General features: G+C 41.6%; 1 protein-coding gene across 7 annotated transcripts in view; it reads right to left on the minus strand.

Moving 5' to 3' along the window:
- The window catches only part of SLC12A8 (solute carrier family 12 member 8), a 143,634-nt gene that overhangs the window by 96,725 nt on the left and 28,941 nt on the right, over positions 1 to 17,968 (minus strand). For all 7 annotated transcript variants that reach the window (XM_055568471.1, XM_055568474.1, XM_055568468.1 and 4 more), the window contains one exon: positions 11,402 to 11,633. In XM_055568471.1, the coding sequence (XP_055424446.1) occupies positions 11,402 to 11,633 (232 nt within the window). The remainder of the gene's footprint in view (positions 1 to 11,401; positions 11,634 to 17,968) is intronic.

The following is a 17,968-nucleotide window of genomic DNA, read 5'->3' on the forward strand; positions in this document are numbered from 1 at the left end:
ATTTCCTGTATATTTGAAGTATTTCATCAGTACATTTTAAAATTTTTAATGAGGAACCAGAGTCTCAAATGCCCTCATGAATATCCCTCAGGGTCTGAGCAGACTGCTGCAGCCTCTAACCTCAACCCAACTCCCTCAGCCTGCCTGCCCCACTGAGCTGGGCAGGAAGGTGACCTGGATATGTAAATATTACTTTTATCCTAATTTTTACCAATGAGAAAACCAGGCTCAGAACATCTGACCTTGCTCAGACCACATAGGCTCCCAGGTTCTGGACCACATCATCTGCTTATACTCTCTCCCCTATTTCACCCAAGAGCAAGAACTTAGGTTAAATGGAAAATGGTAAAGAGAATTCTAGAAACAGTTGCATTCATCTGTATTTATAAACCAGTATATATCAAGGGGAAGAAGAGGGTTCAGAGAGGTGCAAAGCTGGAGGTACAACCAAATGAGTAACTTAGGGCTTTACTGAATGAAATAATGAAGCTTATTGACTGAAAACCAAACAGGTTTGGATTTTGTCCTATAGGCAACAGACAGCTACTGAAGATGTTTAACCTGGGGAATGACACAAGCAAAGCACTGTTTTAGGAAAGATAACCTGGCTTCAGCACACAGGAGATGTCGGCTGCCTATAGGCGATGGATGAGAAGGTTTTGGAGGGATACACTAAGATTTAGAAATAGTCTAAGCAGCCCACATAAGAAATGACATCTGCTGATCTAAGGTGAGAGCTGTGAGACTGAAAAAGATAGAAGGATTTAAGCTAGACACAGAAATAAATGTTAACACTAACTTTCCAGGCTTGGGGAAATTCAGAAGATTAGCTAATTATTTGTTTGTTGTTTTGGGGAGATAGAGTAAGGAGGAGAAGGTAAATGAAAAGAGGAGAAAGAAACTGAGTAGTTCAGCCCTGCTTCTGTCTAAGTCAAGGTGATGCTCAGACATCCAGGGAGTTGGCACTGTGGAGCTGAGTTCAAGGAAGTTGGAGAAGCAGGTAAGAGCCACCCAAGCTTCAGTGATGTGGGAAGGCTCCCTGAGGAAGAGCACAAAGAGAAGCACTGGCTGCACAGAATGGACCCTGGGCCCTCTGCCCACAGCAGGGGACAGGAAGACTAAGAGGAGAGTCAAGACAGTGCTGTGTCCTAGAAGAAGTGGGAAGAGACCATTTCCAATCAGCACAGTCTGGTTGCTACAGACTGAAGGTGTGTGTCCCCCGCCCCCAAATCCATGTGCTGAAACCTAACCCTCAATGTGATGGTGTTAGGAGGCGAGGCCTTTGGGAAGTGATTTAAGCTGGAGTTCCAGCTCATGAAGCAGGAATCCTCAGGAATGGGATCTGTGCCATTAAGATCTGAGACCCCAAAGAGCTTGCTTACTCTTCCTCCATGTGAGGACACAGTGAGAAGACAGCAGTCTCTGAAGCAGGAAGCAGGCCTGCACCTTAGTACCTTGGACTTCCAGCCTCTGGACCTAGAGAAATAAACACCTGCTGTTTAGAAGTCACCCAGTCTATGGCATTTTGATACAGCAGCCTGAATAGGCTGGGACAGTGGTCAGTGGCCCAACGGGGGTCAAGAATAAGAAATGAGTAATGGTTCTGGATTTAGGGATTGAGAAGTCAGTGGGACCTCAGATAGAAGAATTTCACAGACAGCAGAGTCAGGCGTGTTGGACCCACTCCCTTTATAGCTCCTGAGAAGTGGCTGTGGCCTTCCCTGTAGGCAAGCACAAACCCCTCTCTCACCAAGCAGTACCAGCTCCCACCTGCCAGCTCAGCTCAAGGCACCCGCTGGCCGCTGCTGTGCTCCATCCAGTGAGCCACCCTGGTGGAGGTGGCCAAAGCAGACCAGCGTTTGCAATGTGGGCCCACGAGTGGAAGGCACCACACTGCCAGGCCAGGCAACAGTCTTCCTAGATTACCAAACAGTTAGGCTTGGAGATGCATCATTTCAGTTTTAAATGCAGAACAAAGAATTAAAATGTGCCACATGTCACTTTATTTTCCAAAATGTATTTCTATCTGCCTGACTTCTCCAGCAATAAAATCATTTTGGCACAACACTCATCTCACACAAATGAAAATATAATTCAAGAAAATGGCACTGTAGAAGCTTTAAGCCAAACAAATGCTTGAGAGTACCTTGTTTAAATTAAGTTGTCATGCTATTTAGTTTTGTATAGTAATGGAGCTCTGCATTGTGCAATGATGCATGTTTTGGAAGAGACAGACTGGGAGGTGGGAAAGGAAGAGGGGTTCGTGCTGCCTGCCTGCAGGCTAGGGAGTTAGGAGGTGAGGAAAGGGAGGCAACGAGAAGATGCACTGTCAGGGGAAGTTTAGACATGAAATGAGAGCTATAACGCAGCGGCTTGAGATGGAAGGCTGAGATAGACATAGTGACCTGGGTGGAGAGAAGGACGCACCAGGTGAAAAACATCAGACTGAGGGCAAGTCTACATCCTGACCATGAGGCCTCCAGCGCCACTCCTCCTCTCTACCCTGCTCCCAGGACTGTGGCAGCCAGGCATGCCCCTGGCAGGACACTGGAGAACTTTCTAGAAAATACGAACTGCACCGGAGGAAAGACCTACAGAAACTGACATTTGGGAGACCTCTGATGAAACAGCCCAGTCTGCCACAGGGTCACCCGACAGTGATGCCCTCCTGCCAACCGCCACTCTGCACATAGAACTTCCAACCCGCATTTCAGAGCCTCATTACTAAACACTAAGGAATGACCAAGGACTATAAGACAGCACTGAAGGACGCTTGCAGCAATGATCACAGAGAACAAAACAGGATACAACAGAATAAAGAAGCCTGGAAAACCAGATGATGTAGACAGCAAAGGAAAACGTCAAAAGAAAATAAAACCTCTATAATTTACAGGTTGAAGGAGTCAAAAGGAGATATGATATCCATAAAACAAGAACAAGATATGCTTTTAAAATTAACAGAGAACAACAAAAAGCTCTTGGAAATTAATGGACAAAACAAAAAAATTCAGTTAAAAGGTTGTAAATAAAAGTGAGGAACTCTCCCATAAAGTAGGAAGGAAAAAAGGAATAAATTGTAAGGAAGATTAAAAATACAAGAGGAGATTCAAACCAGGCACCCCACCATCACACTAGCCAGAAATCAAGAAAATTTAAAAAATAAAGCAAACCAAAAAAGACCGAGAAAACAAAGGAGAAGACACTGTCACAGAAATTGCTGAAAATTCCAGATGGAAAGGGCCCCTGCTTGCCTGTCTTCATGCTGAGTCATATTCAACTCTTTGAGTGTCCAATTAATAAAAAATTTCATTATATTAATTGTAAAACTCAGGGTAAAGGGAAGATCCTAAGCACTCTGAGGAGAAGAAACAAGTTACCAAGAGCAGAAATCAGAATAGCACCAACCTCCGAGATGTCACTGAAGGATAGAAGGTAGAGCAACGACTGCAAAATTCTAAGACTGTGATTCACATTTACGTCCCCATATGAAGCAATTCTCTGGCAACTCAGCTCTGTGTCATACAATGCAATTTGCTTCTGACACTGTCTACCCAGAGAGAGTATCATATCCCACAACTCAGGGCTCCGTCCTACGATGGCCCTCCCAAGTCCAGGCTGTCCCCTGTACTTCTGAGCTACAGCGTATAGATTGGAGGTTCCAAATATCCCCTCCTTGGGTTCAGTTAATTTGCTAGAGTGACTCACAGGACTCAGAGAAACAGGTTTCTTACTAGATCACCGGTTTATTACAAAGGGATATAATTCAACAACAGTCAAATGGAAGAGAAGCACAGGGCAGGTATGGAGCATCCATGCTCTCTGGAAGCCACTCTCTCTTCATCTTCATGTGTTCACCAACCCAGGAGCTCTCCACACCTAGCCATTTAAGGTTTTTGCGACGGTTTCACTACCCAGGCATGGTTGATTAGATCCTTGGTCATTGGTGTTTGAGCTCAATCTCCAGCCACTCTTTTCTTCCCTGAGGTGGGGGAAAGAGGGTGACTGAAAGTTCCAACCCCGAAATCACAAGGTTGGCTCCATTGGCAACCAGCCCCCATCCTGAGATGCCTTCTATAAGTCATCTAATTAACACAAAGACACCTTAGAGTTCTCATCACTGGAAATTCTAAGGTTTTTAGGGGCTCCATGCCAGGAATGAATGAAGACCACATCTATCTACCTATATATCTATCTAATTATAGATCACAGTATTACAAAAGGGAAAATTATTTTCAGCCTAGAGTTTTACATCTCATATCAATCACATGTGAAAGTGGAAAAGTAACATATTCCATCATAGATAAAAGAGGATGACTTGGGATACAGACAACAGGAACCAACACCTGGGAACAGGGAATGCAAGTACAGTACAACAGCCATGATCCAGGCCTGAGAGTGTCCATCCAGAAGGATGATGAAGAGGAGTCTCCACGAGAAAATATAACAAAGGGAGCACAGAAGAAAATGCCTGTTAAGTATTTGAAAGTGCTATGTGGAGAACTTTTTAAAATAGTGATAATCACCTAGAAAACCAAGCAAATGAAAAAAAAAAAGGAAGGTATTGGGTTGACTGGTGGCCTGCCAAAAGATGTCCACATCTTACTGCTGGAAACCTGTGAATGTGCCCTTATTTGGAAAGACAAAAGATCTTTTCAGATATAATTAAGGCTCTTGAGATGAGATCATCTTGGATTAGCCATGTTGGACCTATTTCCAATGACAAGTTGGCCTTACAAGACACATATCGAGCACAGACAAGAGGAGGAGAAGGCCATGTGAAGACAGAGGCAAGATGAGAGTGATATGACCACAAGCCAAGGAACTCCTGCAGCCATCAGGAGTGGGTGGAGGCAGGACACGTTCTCCTCCATAGCCTTTGAAGGGTATGCAGCCCTGCTCAATTTCAGATGCTCAGCCTCCAGAGCTGGAGGTGAATACAATCCTGCTATTTTAAGTCACCAAGTTGTAATTTATTAAAGCAATTCTAGGAAACTAATATATGGAGTAAATTTAATTTTAGGAAAACTTGAAAAATATACAAAAAGCAATCAGAATACAGAATGTGACTCAAAATTAATATATTTTATTACATATAAAAATACTAAAATAAAAAATGACAGGAAAATTTTTTCAGCATATAACAAACATTGTCTAGCACTAACATAAAGCTAAATAAATATTTGCTTTATGTTGAATTAATTGTTAAAGTAGAAGAGCTATAATATTGGGTTAGTAAAAAAGTTCCTTTGAGTTTTTCCATAACATCTTACCGAAAATCCCAAATGAACTTTTTGGCCAACCCAATACGTTAAAAGGTAAGACAATCTAAAGGAAAAATAAGAGTACAGACAATGCAAAGATAAAGACATACAAGTGGCAATTAAAAAAACGAATAAAATTATCCTCAGTAATGACTTAAGAAAAATTTTAAAAAGATCACAATTTTTGCCCAACACATGGCAGAAATTTAAAAGACTGAACATATCCAATACTGTCAAGGGTATAGGGAAGGACTCTTATATACTGTTACCAGGTGTTCAGAAAGGAACAAAATTATTACAAGGCCATTCGGTAGAACCTAACAAAATATTCAATGTGTTTCATCTTTGTCCTATGAGTTCTATTGATAAGACTTGATCCTCCAGAAATAATCCTTCAAATTTTGTACAAGGATATTCATGTTGGCAACATGTAATAACAACAAACTGTGAAAACCTAAATATCAATAAATCAATGTTTTATATGGATATGGAACACTCTGCAGGTGTTCTAAAAGAACAAGGGAACCCTAAATGTGCTGCCATTGCAGGGTGTCTGTGATATATTATTGGGTGGGAAAGGAAGTGCAGCAAAGCAATATAGAATTACATTTTTACAAAGAACTACATTTACATGTTTCTGTATGCAAACATGTGCATACACGCTTGTACACGTATAGAAAATAGACTGGAAAGATATTCACAGTCTCCCTCTGGGAACGGTAGTGGGAGAATGGAGTAAAGGGAAAATATTTTCACTTTTTACTTTATATTTCAAAAATTTTAAAAATTTACAACATAAAAACATTAACTTTGTCTATGAAATAAAAGGAAAAATAAAATTTGACAAGTGTATTTGTTTTCTGATTTTAAAATTAACTACTGTGGTTTTTAAATGTGTCCGCAAATCCTTTGACACTTCTCCATTCAAAAGGTAGAAACTAAATCCCCTCCCTTTGAATGAGGGCCAGACTAAGTCACTCACTTCTAACACTTTGTGGTAAAAGTGCTGCTATGGGATTTCTGAGGCTAGATCATAAAAAGGATGGCTCTCTCGCACGCGCACGCTCTCACGCGTGTGCTCTCTCTTGCTCATTCTCTCTCTTGTCTGTCCTTGGGGAATCCAGTTACCTCATGACTTGAGGACACTCAAACTGCTCTTTGGAAAGGACCACATGGAGAGGAACTGAGGCCTCCTGCCAGCAACCAATACCAACTTGCCAGCCAGATCCTCCAGCTCCAGCTAAGCTTTAATAAGTCTGCAGTCTCTGAACCTCATGAGAAAACCTGAGCCAGAACCATCAACCAAACCATACCCAAATTCCTGGCCCACAGAAAAGGCAAGAAATAATAAATGCTTATTGTTGCTTTGTGCCACTAAATCTGAGGGTAATCTGTTCAGCAACAATAAATAACAAATACCTACCAATCTCCCTCTGGAAAGCAGAGTGGGGAAATGGATGGTTTTTTGGTTGTTGTTGTTGTTTTATTTTTTTAAGTTTTACCTTTTTTCTTTATACATTTATGATTGTTTGGCTTTTTAAAATCATTTATATTGAAAGAAAGAGAAAGAAATTTAGACTTTTAAGCGTATTCAAAAAAACTGTTTTTCCTGGCGTTAAAAATAACATTAGTGAAAAAGGACAAAGTTGGAGGACTGACACTGCCCATCTTCAAGACTCACTATACAGCTATAATAATCCAAAAAGAGTGATACTAGAAAACAGATAAATAGAGCAAGAAAACAGAATAAAGAGCCCAGAAACAGATCCATGCAAATACAGTCAACTGATCTTTCGCAAAGGATCAAACACAGTTCAGTGAAGATAGGATAGTCTTTTTAACAAATGGTGCTAGAACGACTGGACATCCACATGCCAAAAAAATTTAGATGCTCAGCTTATACATTCCGCAAAAATTAACTCAAAATGGATCACAGACCTAAATGTAAAACACAAAATTATAAACCTTCTAGAAGATAACATAGAAAATCTAGGTGACCTTGGGTTTAATAGTGAGTTTTTAAATACACCACCCAGAGCATGATCTGAGAAAGGGAAAAACTAACATTAGACTTCATTACAATTAAAAACATCTGCTCTAGAAAAGGCTCTGTTAAAGGAATGAAAAGACAAGCCACAGACTGGGAAAAATATTTGCAAAATATATATCTGATAAAGGATCCAAAATATACAAAGATGTCTTAAAACTCAATGATAAGAAAACAACCCAAAAAACAGGCAAAAGACACCTCACTGAAGATCATATACAGATGTCAAATGAGCATATGAAAACAGGTTCAATATCATATTCTTGCTGCTGCTGCTGTTAAGTCGCTTCAGTCGTGTCCAACTTTGTGCGACCCCATAGACGGCAGCCCACCAGGCTCCCTGGTCCCTGGGATTCTCCAGGCAAGAACACTGGAGTGGGTTGCCATTTCCTTCTCCAATGCGTGAAAGTGAAAAGTGAAAGTGAAGTCGCTCAGTCGTGTTCGACTCTTAGCAACCCCATGGACTGCAGCCCACCAGGCTCCTCCATCCATGGGATTTTCCAGGCAAGAGTACTGGAGTGGGGTGCCACTGCCTTCTCTGATCATATTCTTAGGGAGCTGCAAATTAAAACAACAATAGATATCAATATGCCCCTCCCAGAATAGCTAAAATCCAAGAAACTGACACCACCAAATGCTGATGAGGATGTGGAACAATAAGAACTCTCATTTGTTGCTAATGTGAATGCAAAATGGTACAGCCACTTTGGAAGACAGTCTGGCAACGTCTTACAAAGGTAAATATAGTCTTACTATATGATCTAGCAACCATGCTCCTAGGTATTTATTCAAATGGGTTTAAACATTATATCCTCATAAAAACCTTCATACAAGTGTCCATAGAAGTCTTATTCATAACTGCCAAAATTGGGAGTGACAAAAATGTCCTTCAATAGGTTAATGGACCCAAAAAAAAAAAAAAAAAGAAAGAAAGAAACCTCAAAACAAACAAACAAATCTGTAGTATACCTATTCAATGGAATATTATTCAGTAATATAAAGATATGAGCTATCAAGGCACGAAAATACATGGAGAAACCTTGAATGCTTAGTGTAAAAAGGCAGGCTGAAAAAGCTGCATCCTGTATGATTTCAACTGTATGGTACTCTGGGAGAGGCAAAATACAGAGGTACTGAAAAGATCAGTGAGTTCATCAGGTTGCCAGGAATTCAGGAGTAGAGATAGGAAGGAAATGAAATAGAGGGAAAATTTCAGGCATTAAAACTATTCTATATGATACTGTAATGATGCATGCATGCATGTGTGCAAAGTCACTTCAGTTGTGTCCAGCTCTTTGTGACCCAGTGGACTACAGACCTCCAGGCTACTCTGTCCATGAGATTCTCCAGGTAAGAATACTGGGTGAGTTGCCATGCCCTCCTCATAATGAGGAATACATATCAATATATATTTGTCAAAACCTATAGAACTATAAGCACAAAGGATGAACCCTCATCTCACTATTGGTTCACCAGTGGTAACAAACATACTGGTGCAGGGTGTCATAGGGGAAACCGGTAGGGAAAGGAGACAGAAAGGATATGGGGACTTCTGCTGCATTGCGTAGTACGCATGCTCAGTTGTGTCCGACCCTGTAATCCCATGGACAGAAGCCTGCTCAGCTTCTCTGTCCATGGAATTTTCCAGACAAGAATACTAGAGTGGGTTGCCATTTCCTTCTCCAGGGGATCTTCCCAACCCACGGATCAAACCCATGTCTACTGCGGCTCTTGCATTGGCAGGTAGATTCTTTACCCCTGAGCCACTTGGTAATCCAGGGACTTCTGAACCATGTGCTAATTTTCTATGAACCTAAAACTGCTCTAAAAACTAAAGTCTATTTTTTTTTTAAGTAGCACTAACTAATTGAAGGGAAAGTTGAAATAAGATAATACAGCCGCCTACAACCTCAGCAGAAAGATGACCACTGTTAACACCTGGGCTTAGTTCCCTCCAGTCGCTTTTCCAGTTTTGGGTTTTGTTGTTTTTTTTTTAATGTTTATGCGTACATCATTTTTTCTTTTTTTAAAAGAGTTGAAATCATTTTGCGAAATCCATTCTGAAGGTTTATGGTATAGTTTCAGTTTAGATTTTTAACTGCAAAGAAAGTAGCCCATATAAAACACTAGTGATACCGAAAACAGATTCTAGAGGGGCCAGTTGCTATGGGAATGATTGAAAATAAATTTCATTTCACACTACACCCTGGTAATGTACTGACCAGAAGGAAAGAGAAATATCGGGAGTAAGTCAGAAGGGTAGCCAAGAAAACTTCTCATCAGGAAGGCAAATACTTCAGCCTACTGAAATTTCAAAGAAGCCAGTAACATCACTTTGCAATTTAACTACTTATGCTCTTTCAGCAACCATGTCAATGTGGGGAAGGGACCCAGGCAAAGCGGCTGGAATACATTCTCTCTCTTCTTCACTGACAGTTTGATGGCCAAAGAGCCAGCACGTCTCTCTCAGGATGTGGGCTGTCTTAGCAGCGTGGTGCAAAGCCAGGAAAAAAAAAAAAAATCACTCCTTCTCTCCAAAGGAGATGCTGCAAATGTGCAGGAAGCTGCAAAGCTAGAGGTGATCAGTCTGGACACTGCATTGGCCCTCAGCACTGGAGTGGGCCCTGCGTGTCCTGCACTGTACAGGGGTTAACACTTTAGATGCTGGATCATGGGGCAGTCTGGAGGTTCTGGGGGATGGACCAGGAGGCCAGAGGGTAGGGGGCATTCCAGGAGCTCAGGCGAGTGACTATTTTCCCACAAATGAATCTTAACATATGAAAAAGCAAAAGGCTAGATCAGGGTGTTCCAACTGATTTCTCACCTGCCCACAACCAACACTTTTATGAAAGACAAGACTGTTTAGAATACCCCAGGGCAGCCTTGAAGGGAAAAAGCAGAGCCGATACCACAGACAGACGGTGGTACTGTGCCCATCTCGGGGAAGAGCACAGCTTTACCATCAAACAGATCCATTTCATACTCAGCTCTGCCAAGTGTTACTATAAACTATATAATCCCCACTTTCCTCATCTGTAAAAGGAGTGTAATGGCTTCTCCTCCATGAGTTTATGATAATGAGATAAGCCCTGGGAGGTGCTAGCCAAAATGCCTGGCACAGAAGTGCTCATACGATATAGTGCCGTCGCCGCCGCCACGATTAGAGACGGCTGGTCTGTGCTCCTGATTTCTTTCCTGTTTCTTTGTTAACATAGCTGGGGGCTCCATCGCCCTCTCTCTGTCCATATTTCAACACAGATGTCCAGTCACTATCACCGTAAAATACAAAGTCCCCAAAGTGTGACATATCAGGCAGTTATCTTTTTCCTACAGCATCCCAGGAATGGTTCTGTATTCTGGAGAGAAACAAAGACTTTTGATGCCAAACCATCCCAAATCACAAAGCTACTGATACAGTTATGGACATTTTGGGTAACAGACTCTAACTCAAACATAGGAGCTAGGATTAGAGTTGCCAGGCATCATCAAGGCTGCAGAAAACCCAGGATTAGAGTAAACAGTGGTTGATTGGTTACCAACATATGATACCATTTCCAAATGGTGCAAAAGAATATCCAGCTGTTTGCTTTCTTTCTTTAAGCTTAGTGGATTCATATTTTTGTTTTTAAAAAATCAATATTGAAAACTATAGATAATCAAACATACATCTGTCTGCATTTCCCAGAAATGACAATTGTTAACATTTGTTATGTTCGCATCAAGTCCTTTTTTTAAAAAAAATAATAGGACAGATAAAATTAAAATCTATTACCTTCCCTACTCCCAAATCTGTTTATCTACAATTCCTATCAATAATTTATCTTTGTCTAATCCAGTTCTACTTTATTCTTTCCCTTATTGAAATTTCTTTTTTTCTAACAGAAAGCAAATTAAAAAAAAAACAACAATGTACAAGGGAAGATGTCTATGTGAAGAGAAGCTGCACCAGGACACACTCTCACCTGCTCCAGGCATAGCACACACTCACTGCAGGCAAAGGGTATCAGGGTCACTCTGCATACTCAGACCTACCAGCATCTAGGAAGCAGTGCAGACACCCCTAAAGCCTGCGACTGAACACCCAAAGGCTTACCTGGGTCCAGGTGCGTGAAAGAGCCCACCACAAAGTCCAGGGTGGACACGGCGAGCAGGAGCAGCAGCAGCAGCTGGAGGCGGATTATCCATTTGACACCTGCCAGGTTAATCCCCAGCAAGGCCAGAAGCACGGCGACTGAAATTCCTCGCACGGCCCAGATATTCCTGAGACTCAGAAGATCTGAGACGGATTCAGCGAAGCCGGTGATGTACATGGCACCTGCAACACACTGACAGGCAGCTCCAGGTAGGAAGAGTCACCAAGAAAAAAAAAGCCTCAGGGCTGCCCAGCACTGAGGACCCTGCTCACCTTCAGAATTCAACACCCAGAAAGCAGCAAGGGGGTCAAACGAGCCCTTCTCCCCCAGGAGCCCTTCCTGGGGCCCCCTTCCTTCCTGCCTACATCTCTCCCACCATCCACAGGGGAGAATGACTATCAGTGGTAACTAACATGGAAAGACTATGGGAGGAAGAAGATGGGGCTTTGGGCCAAAGAGACCTTGAGACTCCCTTGTGAAGAACTAAATAGAGAACACAAACACAGGGTGGGCTGGGGTCCTATCTCAGAGCCTTAGAGGCCACTGAAGCAAACCGCAGTGTTTTCTCTATTTCTTTGAATGTGTTACTATTATTTTTTAAATTACCTAAAATTTAGAAATGAGAAAAAAATGAGCAGCACATTCTTCCAATGTCATATGGAACATTTCATGCAAAAATGGGCTCAATAAAGGACAGAAATGGCACGGACCTAACAGAAGCAGAAGATATTAAGAAGAGGTGGCAAGAATACACAGAAGAACTGCACAAAAAAGATCTTCGCAACCCAGATAATCACGATGGTGTGATCACTCACCTAGAGCCAGACATCCTGGAATGTGAAGTCAAGTGGGCCTTAGAAAGCATCACTACAAACAAAGCTAGTGGAGGTGATGGAATTCCAGTTGAGCTCTTTCAAATCCTCAGAGATGATGCTGTGAAAGTGCTGTACTCAATATGCCAGCAAATTTGGAAAACTCAGCAGTGGCCACAGGACTGGAAAAGTCAGTTTTCATTCCAGTCCCAAAGAAAGGCAATGCCAAAGAATGCTCAAACTATCGCACAGTTGCACTCATCTCACACGCTAGTAAAGTAATGCTCAAAATTCTCCAAGCCAGGCTTCAGCAATACATGAACCATGAACTTCCAGATGTTCAAGCTGGTTTTAGAAAAGGCAGAGGAACCAGAAATCAAATTGCCAACATCTGCTGGATCATCGAAAAAGAGAGTCCCAGAAAAACATCTATTTCTGCTTTATTGACTATGTCAAACCCTTTGACTGTGTGGATCACACTAAACTGTGGAAATTTCTGAAAGAGATGGGAATACCAGACCACCTGACCTGCCTCTTGAGAAACCTATATGCAGGTCAGGAAGCAACAGTTAGAACTGGACATGGAACAACAGACTGGTTCCAAATAGGAAAAGGAGTACGTCAAGGCTGTATATTGTCACCCTGCTTGTTTAACTTATATTCAGAATACATCATGAGAAACGGTGGGCTGGAAGAAGCACAAGCTGGAATCAAGATTGCCAGGAGAAATATCAATAACCTCAGATATGCAGATGACACCACCCTTATGGCAGAAAGTGAAGAGGAACTAAAAAGCCTCTTGATGAAAGTGAAAGTGGAAAGTGAAAAAGTTGGCTTAAAGCTCAAAATTCAGAAAACGAAGATCATGGCATCCGGTCCCATCACTTCATGGGAAATAGATGGGGAAACAGTGTCAAACTTTATTTGGGGGTGCTCCAGAGTCACTGCATATGGTGACTGCAGCCATGAAATTAAAAGACGCTTACTCCTTGGAAGGAAGGTTATGACCAACATAGATAGCATATTCAAAAGCAGAGACATTACTTTGCCAACAAAGGTCCGTCTAGTCAAGGCTATGGTTTTTCCAGTGGTCATGTATGGATGTGAGAGTTGGACTGTGAAGAAAGCTGAGTGCCGAAGAATTGATGCTTTTGAACTGTGATGTTGAAGATTCTTGAGAGTCCTTTGGACTGCAAGGAGATCCAACCAGTCCATCCTAAAGGAGATCAGTCCTAGGTGTTCATTGGAGGGACTGATGCTAAAGCTGAAACTCCAATACTTCAGCCATCTCATGCGAAGAGTTGACTCGTTGGAAAAGACCCTGATGCTGGGAGGGATTGGGGGCAGGAGGAGAAGGGGACGACTGAGGATGAGATGGCTGGATGGCATCACCGACTCGATGGACATGAGTTTGAGCGAACACAGGGAGTTGGTGATGGACAGGGAGGCCTGGCGTGCTGTGATTCATGGGGTCGCAAAGAGTCGGACATGACTGAGCGACTGAACTGAATTGAACTGAACTGAGTGCTAAATAGATGATGGTACTGTCACTGGAAATTTGCAACACAAGTTATAAATAAAGATTCTTGAAACTGAAGAGATTTACTTTTAGGGGAAAGTTTTGACAGCTCAAAATTAAATCATCTTCTCAAAAACCTAAGGATTTGAGGGTAAGAGGTAAAAGTAACTATGGAATGTAGGTAAAAGAATCAGAGATTTCATATTTGGTATGTGGAGGAGCTGATAAGTAATGTTTTTGTTTGGGAAGTATAGAAAAAGTATAATTACAGCTTCTAAAAGCAGATAGTAACTACCCAAAGAATGAAAAGCATAGTAGAACTTCCAAATCAACAAGGAGGAAAATAGAACAGAAATAAATTTAAGCCATGTTGGCAAAATAAGGAGAAATTTTTTAAATTTCAAATTATCTAGAAAGCAATAAAACAGATTTATTCTAAAACTTGAGAAGCACATTAATGCTGCATTCAGAAGGGGGAAAACTATAACTCCTATTTTCTTTAATAGTTTAAAAATACATTAACAAAGTATTAAGAAGTGATTTTAAAAATCAATATAAATACAAAGATAGAAGAAATATTTAATAAAAGGATATGTGAAGTTATAAAATGAAAGGAAAAAACAAAAGAAGGTATACAAAGAACAAAGCTGATTTTTTTCTTTCTTGAGATCAATAAAATACATAAACACCTGACAGCCTGATTAAGAAGAGAAAGTACAAAATATAGACTTTTAGAAGTGACAAAAGGAATAAAACTACTCTTACATAAGACAGTAAAACAATGAATAGAGAATGAATGTACCATGAGTTACAGTACACCCATATCATACAATACTAAGCAACTAGCTTAAAAGCATGACTTCAAGGCATTGACCTAGCAGAATGTCAATGACTTCTTGTTCAGCGATCAATACAAGTCATAGAATAGGTTATGAAATTTGTCCCCATCTTTGTAAAATCAAGCAAGTGCTTCAAACATCCATAAATTCATGTCAGTGGACACAAGGGAAGGCGCTGAACAGGACACTTGGTGTTCACACTGGTTACCACGGGAGGGGAAGGAAATGACCTTTTCATCTCCATTATCTCTGATATGCTAACTGTTACAATGCACATCATTTTGCACTTTTAAAGAAATTTTATCAAGGAAAATAAGAACAAACATATTTAGAGTTTTATTCTGTTTATGCAAAAACTGCATCTGGGCACAGTGTCTCTAGGACACAAGGCTCCCCCATGGCCCGACCCCTGCCAGCGAGCTCAGGCCTGGCCTGGGCTCCCCTAGGGAGAGGTATGGACAACGGCGGCTGCCAGCCCTTGCCCAGGTCAATCCAACCACCTCAGACATGGTCTACCTTCCAACCGTGAAGCTCCTCTTCACTAGAAAATATCCCTTTCGATTTATTTAATGTGTAAATCTCCCCAGAATTTACTATATTAAAAAAAATTTTTTATCTCCTCTTAAAGTTTAGAATCACAAGCATTCCTTTTTCTCTTTGGTCCTCTACGGAGAACTCCTAACCCTCTGACACAGGAACCAGACGGTGTCACCCACTATATTTTCAGGGTGTAACACCTCCCTTTGAAAGCATTTGTTTTTTTTAAAAAAAAATTACATTTTCACAATCATAGGCATTTTCCTTTCCAGAAAGAAAATCTACCTAGAAGATAGAGCTGTCCTTCCACAGCCCTCCTCTTCTCACATGAAAGCCTTAGTTTAAGGTCTGAGTTGGTAGGCTATATGTCCTACAGATGTGTTTGCCCCCACATCACAAACCCCAGGCCTGTACTGGGTCCGGGAAAGTTTCCTGTCCTCCATTGTTTTTACAGAGTCTAGTGAGCAGCAGGTAAGCCATGAATAAATGTTTTTAGACAGGACAGTGCAAGCTGAAGGGGGATATTCTGTGTCCAGGGCAAGCGGTCCTGAGGAAGCACTCAGGTGAGGAGGACAGGGAGCAAGGAGGGACCCCAGTTCATCACCCTCTACACACAACAGGCCTGGCACCAGTGTCTCAGACAGATGAACGGGGAAGGGTCTGGAAGGATGCAAAGCAATAGAAAGTTTCGTAAGCTTAAAAAAAAATCATTACTTTAAGTGTCTGTATCTTCTTAATGTTGATGCTCTGGGGCAAGGGCCAGCAAACTCTGGCACTCTGGCCAAATCCTGCTGCCGCCTGTTTGGGGAATAAAGCTTAACTGGCACACAGCCATACCCACTTCAAACTGTCTATGGCTTCTTTCACACTTATATAGCAGATCTGAGTCACTGTGAAAGGAACCTAGGACACTCTCACAAAAAACTAAAATATTTACTATCTGGCCCGTTTTAGAAGAAGTTTGATGATCCTGCTCCAGGGCACAACAGGCCATCTCCTCAGTTCAGTTCAGTCACTCAGTCATGTCCAACTCTTTGCGATCCCACTGCTGCATGCCAGGCCTCCCTGTTCATCATCAACTCCCAGAGCTTGCTCAAACTCATGTCTATCAAGTCTGTGATGCCATCGAACCATCTCATCCTCTGTCGTCCCCTTCTCCTCCTGTTCTCAATCTTTCCCAGCATCAGGGTCTTTCCCAATGAGTCAGTTCTTTGCATCAGGTGGCCAAAGTATTGGAGTTTCAACTTCAACATCAGTCTTTCCAATGAATATTCAGGATTGATTTCCTTTAGGATTGATTGGTTTGATCTCCTTGCAGTCCAAGGGACCCTCAAGACTCTTCTCCAACACCACAATTCAAACCCATCAGTTCTTCGGCGCTCAGCTTTCCTTATAATCCAACTCTCACATCCATACATGACTACTGGAAAAACCATAGCTTTGACTAGATGGACTTTTGTTGGCAAAGTAATGTCTCTGCTTTTTAATATGCTGTCTAGGTTGGTCATAGCTTTTCTTCCAAGGAGCAAGTGTCTTTTAATTTCATGGCTGCAGTCACCATGTACAGTGATTTTAGAGCCCAAGAAAATAAAGTCTCTCACTATTCCCATTGTTTCCCCATCTATTTGCCATGAAGTGATGGGACTGGATGCCATGATCTTAGTTTGAGTTTTAAGCCAACTTTTTTGCTCTGCTCTTTTACTTTCATCAAGAGGCTCTTTAGTGGGTGGAATCATCTGCATATCTGAGGTTATTGATATTTCTCCTGGCAATCTTGATTCCAGCTTGTGCTTCATCCAGCCTGGCATTTCCCATGATGTACTCTGCATATAAGTTAAATAAGCAGGGTGACAATATACAACCTTGACATACTCCTTTCTCTATTTGGAACCAGTCTGTTGTTCCATGCCCAGCTCTAACTGTTGCTTCTTGACCTGCATACAGATTTCTCAGGAGGCAGGTAAGGTGGTCTGGTATTCCTATCTCTTGAAGAATTTTCCAGTTTGTTGTGATCCACACAGTCAAAGGCTTTGGCATAGTAAATAAAGCAGAAGTAATTGCCATCTCCTCTGGCAATTACTAAAAATACATAAGGGCATGCATGCCCTGGGATGAGAGGATTAGGGGTTAATAAGAACCAAAGCTATGGTTTTTTTCAGTAGTCATGTATGGATGTGAGAGTTGGACCATAAAGAAAACTGAGCACCAAAGAATTGATGCTTTTGAATTGTGGTGTTGGAGAAGACCCTTGAGAGTACCTTGGACTGAAAGAACATCAAACCAGTCAATCCTAAAGGAAATCAATCCTGAATATTCATTGGAAGGACTGATGTTGAAGCTAAAGCTCTAATACTTTGGGCACCTGATGTGAAGAACCGACTCACTGGAAAAGTCAATCACCCTGATGCTGGGCAAGATTGAAGACAGGAGGAGAAGGGGCCGACAGAGGATGAAATGGTTGGATGGCATCATCGAATCAATGGACATGAGTTTGAGTAAACTCTGGGAGTTGGTGATGGACAGGGAGGCCTGGTGTGCTGCAGTCCATGGGTGCCACAAAGAGTTAGACATGACTTAGCAACTGAAATGAAGAACCAGGAATGAGGACCCTCAGAAACCCTAATCACTCTCTGGAAGAAAAAGATCTCAAATCAATGACCTAAACTTCCACCTTAAGAAACTAGAAAAAGAAGAGTGAATTAAACCCAGAGCAAACAAAAGGAAAGAACTAATAGAAATTGGAGCAGAAATAAATGAAACAGAGGTCAGAAAAAGAATAGAAAAAAAGCAACAAAACCAAAAATTGCTTCTTTGCAGACA

The sequence above is a fragment of the Bubalus kerabau genome, chromosome 2 (assembly GCF_029407905.1).
Source record: "Bubalus kerabau isolate K-KA32 ecotype Philippines breed swamp buffalo chromosome 2, PCC_UOA_SB_1v2, whole genome shotgun sequence".
Classification (NCBI taxonomy): domain Eukaryota; kingdom Metazoa; phylum Chordata; class Mammalia; order Artiodactyla; family Bovidae; genus Bubalus; species Bubalus kerabau.